Source organism: Arachis ipaensis, chromosome B02 (assembly GCF_000816755.2).
Source record: "Arachis ipaensis cultivar K30076 chromosome B02, Araip1.1, whole genome shotgun sequence".
Lineage (NCBI taxonomy): Eukaryota > Viridiplantae > Streptophyta > Magnoliopsida > Fabales > Fabaceae > Arachis > Arachis ipaensis.
Genome location: NC_029786.2, coordinates 100,392,760 through 100,400,380, shown reverse-complemented (window position 1 = coordinate 100,400,380; position 7,621 = coordinate 100,392,760). Strand labels below are relative to the sequence as shown.

The 7,621-nt window shown below is 32.4% G+C and overlaps 2 protein-coding genes and 1 long non-coding RNA gene across 5 annotated transcripts in view; all 3 read left to right on the top strand.

Annotated features, from left to right (window-relative positions):
- On the top strand, positions 829-2,858 carry LOC107625971 (ATP-dependent DNA helicase 2 subunit KU80; the record flags this gene model as incomplete). The annotated part of the gene is given in 5 exon segments (XM_016328724.2): positions 829-960; positions 1,360-1,763; positions 1,925-2,211; positions 2,313-2,508; positions 2,629-2,858. Coding segments are annotated over 5 exon segments (1,232 nt in total), but the record flags the coding sequence as incomplete, so codon positions are not given.
- Positions 2,996-3,465, top strand: LOC107625974. The gene is made up of 2 exons (XR_001617441.2): positions 2,996-3,092; positions 3,188-3,465. It is a non-coding gene; the product is annotated as an uncharacterized LOC107625974 (long non-coding RNA).
- The window catches only part of LOC107625969 (glutathione S-transferase zeta class), a 4,149-nt gene continuing 1,155 nt past the window's right edge, over positions 4,628-7,621 (top strand). Inside the window, exons 1-8 of one of the 3 annotated variants that reach the window (XR_002358015.1) lie at positions 4,628-4,870; positions 5,042-5,098; positions 5,201-5,286; positions 5,775-5,846; positions 6,456-6,509; positions 6,615-6,687; positions 6,801-6,862; positions 6,965-7,532. Coding sequence is in view for 2 of the 3 variants with exons in the window: in XM_016328721.2 (XP_016184207.1) it covers positions 4,801-4,870; positions 5,042-5,098; positions 5,201-5,286; positions 5,775-5,846; positions 6,456-6,509; positions 6,615-6,687; positions 6,801-6,862; positions 6,965-7,024 (534 nt within the window). In the remaining variant the exon portion in view is untranslated. The remainder of the gene's footprint in view (positions 4,871-5,041; positions 5,099-5,200; positions 5,287-5,774; positions 5,847-6,455; positions 6,510-6,614; positions 6,688-6,800; positions 6,863-6,964; positions 7,533-7,621) is intronic. The other 2 variants (XM_016328721.2, XM_016328722.2) reach the window with 2 other exon arrangements.

Sequence of the window (7,621 nt, the reverse complement as noted above, 5' to 3'; positions counted from 1 at the left end):
AGTCTCTCAGTCTCTGTCTCAGTACCTCAAAACAAACGCTACCTAAAAGATGACGACTTCGTTTTTAATTTGCAGTTTCTCTCGGGAAGAAGCGTACGGAAGCAGAAACCTCATTATTAATTCAGCAAACTGATAGAACATTGCAAATACTTTTGGTTACAATCAGATCTGAAAAGGACCAAGCTAGTTATCTTAAAACAAAAATATAAATTTATTAGCTGCATTTGGCGGGATGCCTCATCAAGGTTAATGAAATCAGACCAGCTTTTTCACTGAGAAGTACAAATAGAAGATTAGATAATAATTAAGTAAATGGAAGAGAAGGGAGTGGGGGTGCAGGTGGAGGGGGGAAGGGATTGACCCTTATGATGCAAACCTACAATGCACCATTATCACCATTCATTTAGTGTTTATTATCATGTCATATGGCATAAAGTTCTAAATTGCAATGCAGCAATAACAGCAATTCAGTATTTTGCTCATAATTGGGGTTGGTAATAAGAATCGAATGGTGACATTGTTTTCTTGTACCAAAAGATGTTAGTTATTTGTGATGATAAAATGGAGACTAAGAAGTCCATGGTTCTTATTTGATTATCTTGTAGCAATGTTTATTGTGTTTCAGTCTCATTCTTGTAGAATCTTCACACTGATTTATTCACTGTACCGAGTTTGTTTTTCCCGTGGAGTTTTACTATTATGCTTACAATTAAATGGGTTGATGGAGGTTTCCTTCAAATCGTTTCTTTGATTTGATAATTCATTTTTTTCTTTCCATGAAGTGATTCAAAGGCCTTCCTCACCCATGTTCATGTCGAAATTTCCCAGATACCGATAACGAACTTACGGAAGAAGTTGGAGGATATCAACATGTTGTGGTTTTGAAAAATATTAAAGTTGTAGAGGGAGATATTGTTGAGGCTCTACAGCAACTGCCTCGAGGAGCTACACATGGTGATTGTATCCATGAAGTTCACGATTCTATACTTTGGAAGCTTTAATTATTTATTTATATATTTAATGAAAGAATTTTATGCTCTAACATTTTGACCGTTTACTAAAACATTCATACTATTTGACTTTAGATGGTAAAATTTTTCCTGATTTGTCCTGTGTAATATTCTGCACCACTTGTGCCTTGTTATTGATTTGTTCAACCCCACCTCCAAACATTGGATATACTCAGTTTATCTTTTCCTGAGCTCTATTCTGTTTCTGTTAATAAAATTGAAGCGATATCAGCTGTAGTATTACTTTGAAAGTTCATTCATTTCACTAGCAGTAAGTTGACTCTGGCTGGTGGATTTTGAGTGATTAACTGCCATATTGTGGTTTTGAATACCTTGACTGTGATATTAGTTCTTGATGCTATTATTGTTGGCATGGATATGCTGATAAAAAAGTTTGGAGAAACTAACAAGGGAAAGAAGCGTCTATGTCTTATTACAAATGCACAATGTCCAATAAAAGAGCCATTTGAAGGAACAAAAGAGGAACAAGTGACCACCATTGCTAAACAAATGATCGTCCATGGTATGAGGATGGAAAGTATAATTCTGAGAGGAAAGCTTAGTCAAGATGCAAATAAGAAAATAATGGACGAGAACGATCAACTGTTACGTATTTTTTCAACAGAAACTTCTGCAAGGTCAACATATGTGGAGAATCCAGTTTCTTTGCTTGGTGCTCTTAGAACCCGAAATATAACTCCATCCACAATCTTTAAAGGGGATCTTGAATTAAGCCCAAAACTGAGGATTAAGGTGAGATATTCATAGCCCTATTGGCCGTGCCCATCAATGCAGATAAAGATTATGTTCTTGACATGTTTTTTTCATTATCTCATTACTTTGGTGATTAATGTTCCTATGCCACTTACAAACTTTTTATGTACATGATTATTGAATGTTTAAGTTTTGAACAGGTTTTGGTATACAAGAAAACAGCAGAAGAAAAGTTTCCAACTCTCAAGAAATTTTCTGATAAGGCTGCTTCAACCGATAAATTTGCTACACATGAAGTCAAAGTGGATTATGAGTACAAGAGTTCTCAAGAACCTGATAAAGTTGTCCCGCCGGATCAAAGAATTAAAGGTTATCGATATGGGCCTCAAATAGTTCCCATATCCCAAGCTGAGTGGGATGCTGTTAAGTTCAAACCAGAAAAAGGTCTGAAGCTTTTAGGATTTACTGATTCCTCCAATGTATTGAGGTAAAATTGTATATGCTTTATTTGATTTGAATTTGACGATGGAGATTTTCTTACTCTGTTTCTTCTGTTTCTTTTCTTTTCTCCTAAACCATCCGATAAAGACACCAATACATGAAAGATGTCAATGTCTTCATAGCTGAAACAGGAAATACAAAAGCCACACTTGCACTTTCTTCGCTAGCAAGGGCTATGAAGGAAATGAATAAAGTGGCAATACTACGTTGTGTTTGGAGACATGGACAAGCGAATGTCGTCATTGGGGTCCTGACGCCCAATCTATCTGATAAGGAAAATATTGTGCGTTTTTTCCATCTCTTTTTATTTTTTTAATTTATTTTTTAATTGGTCTACTTCCACTGACATGATTTCTGGATTTGTTTTGAAATTATTCCTTTGTTGCATGGTCATGCTGTGCAGCCTGATTCGTTATACTTCAATGTACTACCTTTTGCTGAGGATGTGCGAGAGTTTCAATTCCCTTCTTTCAGTAATTTCCCTGCACCGATACAGCCAAATGAACAACAGCTAGAAGCCGCGGCTAACTTGGTAAAAATGCTTGATCTTGCACCACAAGGAAAAGAGGAAGTTCTGCTACCTGATTTTACACCAAATCCAGTCCTAGAGGCATGAATTCCTTCACTTATGTTTTCTAGTTTATCTCCTGTGTTTCATTCATTCCCTCTATTTTTTTTCTTATTTATTTTTTTAAAGAAGATTATGATTTTGATATTCATGACATGGGATTTCTTTATCTAATGTTTGTTGCTTGTGGGCTGTGAATTTGTATTTTCCGAATTTTTAGAGAAGAGCCTTCATGGTTTCTGTGATTCTCTTTCTTCAAAAGGAATCACCTTGATCCCCAAATCAGAAGCTGCAGACAGGTTTTGTGATTTCTTTTTTTATCTTTTTCTTGGTTGGACCATTTAAAATTCAATGTTTCTTCTTCAATAACTTGTTATTTGGTTTAACTTTACAGTGAAGTTACTGAAGATGAAGCAAGAAGTTTCTTAGTCAAATCTCAGCCAAAAGTTTGAATGATTACTTAACTGGATGTGTTGAAATATTTAGGTCCTTTCTTTCTTGTATAAGCATCTCTGTTAGGCTACTGTAACAATACATTGTAAATATTATTTGTACTCTAGCCTTAGATTACTGCACTTGATTTTCTTCATTAGAAACAAAGATTTTAACCCTTATTGCCCTATTTCACTTAGATATTATTATTGAAATCCCTTAATACAGTTAAACACTGAATTTTAGAAAGTGTTAATAATAGTATTTAGAGAAAATGACAAATAGGTCTTTGACCTTTTGATTTGCAGACATTTAAATTTTTGAGGATTTAAAAATACATTTAAGTTTCTGTCCATTTTAAAATTTGGACATATCGATCATTCATATTTACTTGGTCTATCAGATCCAACAAAAAAAAAAAAATCAAATGTGACTCTTGTTGTACTGATTTGGTTGATATGAATGTACACGTAGAAGAGTTTTTAAAATGAAACAAATTAGGTTCAGGATTGATGTGTCCAGATTTTGAAAAGGTTAGGAATTTAAATATATTTTTAAATTCTCAAATATTTAAATGTTTGCATACCGTCAGAGATCATTTGTCTTTTTTTTTCTAGTATTTATATATGAGAAATATTTGGTGACTAATTTTTTTATTTTTGTTTTATATTTGAACTAACATTATTTAACTTTCTAATTTTTATCTAATTAGTTTTTTATAAAATATACTCAGTTTTTTTTAATGATAGCTAGATTTAGACACAACTAACATTTTCATATGATATTTTTTCTCTCATACTTATACAATGTTAATGTTTATTCAATCTCAACAAATCTGAATTAGCTTAGTTAGCTACTAGTTAAACTGATGGAATTTTTGCACCAAAGGCAAAAAACCCCATAGAATGTCACTTTTGCAAATTTGACTTTGATACCTAAATAGTGTTTGCAAAAAAGCAATTACATGATACAAAATCAATCTAATGAAATTCAGTGTCACGTGGGTTTAATCCTTGTAGATTGGCTTGATTTATTAACTAATTTTCAATTAAATTTTTAATAGATTCGATTTTTCAATCTCATCTAATTTTATTAAGCAACAATTTACTCAATTTAGTCGAGGTGTCCAATTATATTAAATATTAAATCATTCTTATTATTTATTTTTATTTTTTTTTATTAAAGATATGAGATTCGAATCCGCAATCTCTTAATTGAGTATGAGAAGACTATGCCATTTGAGTTTAACTCATTGACAAATCATTCTTACTATTTGAACGAGCTTATGTTAGACATCATATTAAAAAAAAGAGCAGAAAAAAAAACACATCTATTATTCATACAGTAGAGATTAGTCCACAACAATATCCATATGTATAAGAAATTTTCGCACGTGTCATAAGTCAAAGGTCAAACTGCTTGACACAGTGACACTTGTCAAAGTAGATATGTTTGACCATATAGAACAAAAAAGAACACCGCAAAGTAGATTCAAGTGTAAATTACTTAATCTAGCATCTACCATTGGAGTGTAGCTAACTAGGAATCAGTTTCTCCATTACTACTACTACTACCATGATTGTGTTGTACTCTTATTGGTTAAGCTCATGCTCATGGCGTATCCGCTTTGCTTTGTGCCTCAAAGGTAAAGCTTTGGGATTTTGATTTGCAAATTTGTCTTAAAAATATGTTCTTTATTTCTAGAGAGTTCAGAAATTGCAGCTCTATGCTAATCTTTGAATTTATTTATTTAACTTGGGACAAGTAATGTAGACTTTATTTGATTTTGGTTTCTCTATTGATCTGAAATGAATAGGGATTCCTTATGAGTATAAAGCAGTGGATCTTGTAAAAGGGGAACAGTTTAGTCCAGGTGAATGCATAGTTAGAGTACATGTGTATCAAAGGAAAAAAAAATTGACTTTTACTGTTGAATGTATTGAATTAGAATCAATAATCTATGCTTGAATTTCAGAGTTTGAGAAATTGAACCCTCTCCATTGTGTTCCGGTATTAGCTGATGATCATGTGGTGGTTTCAGACTCTTATGCAATATTTCTGGTATGTTTAATGCTAGCAATTTGTTAGAAAAATACTTGGTTGCGTGGTTTCTGTTTTCATTTTCTGTTTTTTTCAGTGTTTTTTTGCTTTTAAAATCTTGAGAAGGAAAACAATGAAATCTGTTGATTTCTCAGTCATATCATTGTAGAGTTTAATTTTGATGCTCTATTAGTATAATACTTACCCAGTGGTTCGATCACATTCGTTTTTTTGACATCTATTCACGCGGTTAACGTGAAAATGAGTTATTTTTGCTCACGTAGAATTACGTAATTAAATGTACATGTAAAATATTTTGCACTGGCCATCAAAATTAAATTCATTATTGTATCAAGCTTAATGATGGCCCTTAAGTGGGAAAATTATTAAAATTTTCTGATACTTGAATTTCGTTTTGATGCATGTCACTGATTATGGTTTGGTGTTCTTTGTTCAAATTTATACCAAAACAATAAAATAATGTCTTCCGCTTCGTCCTTTTTTATTAGTATTTGGAGGAAAAGTATACTCAAAAGCCACTTTTGCCAGTTGATCCTCAGATCCGAGCTCTCAATCTTCAGGTAAATTTTGGTATGATTGAAATTTTCGATTAGTAACAACTAACATGAATGCTTGTTGAATCGATGTTCATTACTTCATTCAATCCTACTGGTTTAGCATCTTCTAAAAGAATTCAATAGGAACAAATCAAATCATCTTGAGAATTATTATAGTAGAGAGAATATTATAAATAAAACCTTCTTATAAATATTCTGATATATAGCTTCTACAGAATGCAATATATATATAAAGGAACAAGAAACCATGCATTGTAAGCATTTTCAACTAGTTCTTGATTCTGTAATCCAATCTGTAATGGATAATAGTTGAATTTTGCATGATGTTAGATATATAGCCATTTGTGTGTCTCTTACTATCAGCTTGAACTTTTAGAACAAGTAGTTTCACGATATGGTATAAGAGTTTCTATAACCAAAAAGATCTAGAATTCAATGGAACTTTAACCCCAAAAGAAAAAAAAAAGATTTAGCATTTTTCAAAAGATGATCTCGCATCAGTAGACGTGATAGAGATATAACGGTTTCATATACCTGCATTTATTACATTATTACATGGTCATATCATCGAGGCCTCGTATCATCTAATGATTATACTGTATTGTTTCACAGATAGCAAGTATGATTAACTCCAGCATTCAACCTTATCATATGATTAGTGCTTTGGTATATCTTCTTTTCATTTGAAATGCTTGGATTGCCTCTATGCACACAAAATGATTTTGCAATTTTTGACATTTTTCATTTATCTGATTTCCTTTTTCCTAATAGAAAGATATGGAGAAAATGTTTGGTGCTGAAACAAAACAGTGGGCACAATATAAGATTGACAAAGGTTTCTTGGGTAATTAAGCACAATTTTACCACACTAAGATATGTATATATGGCATGTCCTTTGCATTTTGAAATTGTTTCAAAATCTTTTCTTATAATTGACCAATATATATATATGTGCAGCTCTTGAGAAGTTATTGAAGGATGTTGCTGGAAAATATGCAACAGGGGAACATATTTACATGGTGCACTTCTTGTTGCTCTTAAAAGATTAAAGATATCATACTAAAAGATGCATATCTAACAAAGTGTTTTTTTTTTCTTTTGTGAAAACTTGTAATGTGCAGGCTGATGTATTCTTGGCTCCACAGATTATGCAAGCAGTTAATAGGTTTGATATTGATATGGTAAAGTATAGAGTAAATAGACAAAAGTATACGTGATAGAATTTGGGATAGACTAAAGTACACACACAAGATTGTAAACATCAAAGTACACCCGGAAAATTGTTTTCGATGGACAACATTGTCATGCCGTTAATGATTTTGTAAGACTTAGGGGTGTATTTTTGTCCTTTGAAATCAGTATTTTGGGTGTGATTTCATATTTACGAACTTTGGTGCGTAATTTTGTCCACGTCAAACTCTTTCATGTGTAATTTTGTTCATTTATTCAAAAAGTATATATACATCTCATGGTTTATTGATACAATTCTCTTATTTGTGGTTAACATAGAAAAGCTAGGCGTATAAGTGACTTCGGACCGCACAGCTACATAGTTGGCTTTTCCTAATATTTTAGAAGTGTTACCAAATCATATAAGTGTTGGATATACCTAGGACTGAAAGTTAATCAAGCCAGAGTTCATTTTGAGCTCGACTCGTTAATAGCACGATAAGTTGAACTCGTAAGCTGGTGAGCCGAGCTTGAATTTGGAACTGATCTCATAAATTAAATGAGCCGAACTTGAGTTTGGATAAGTTCAGTTCATTAGCTCATGAGCT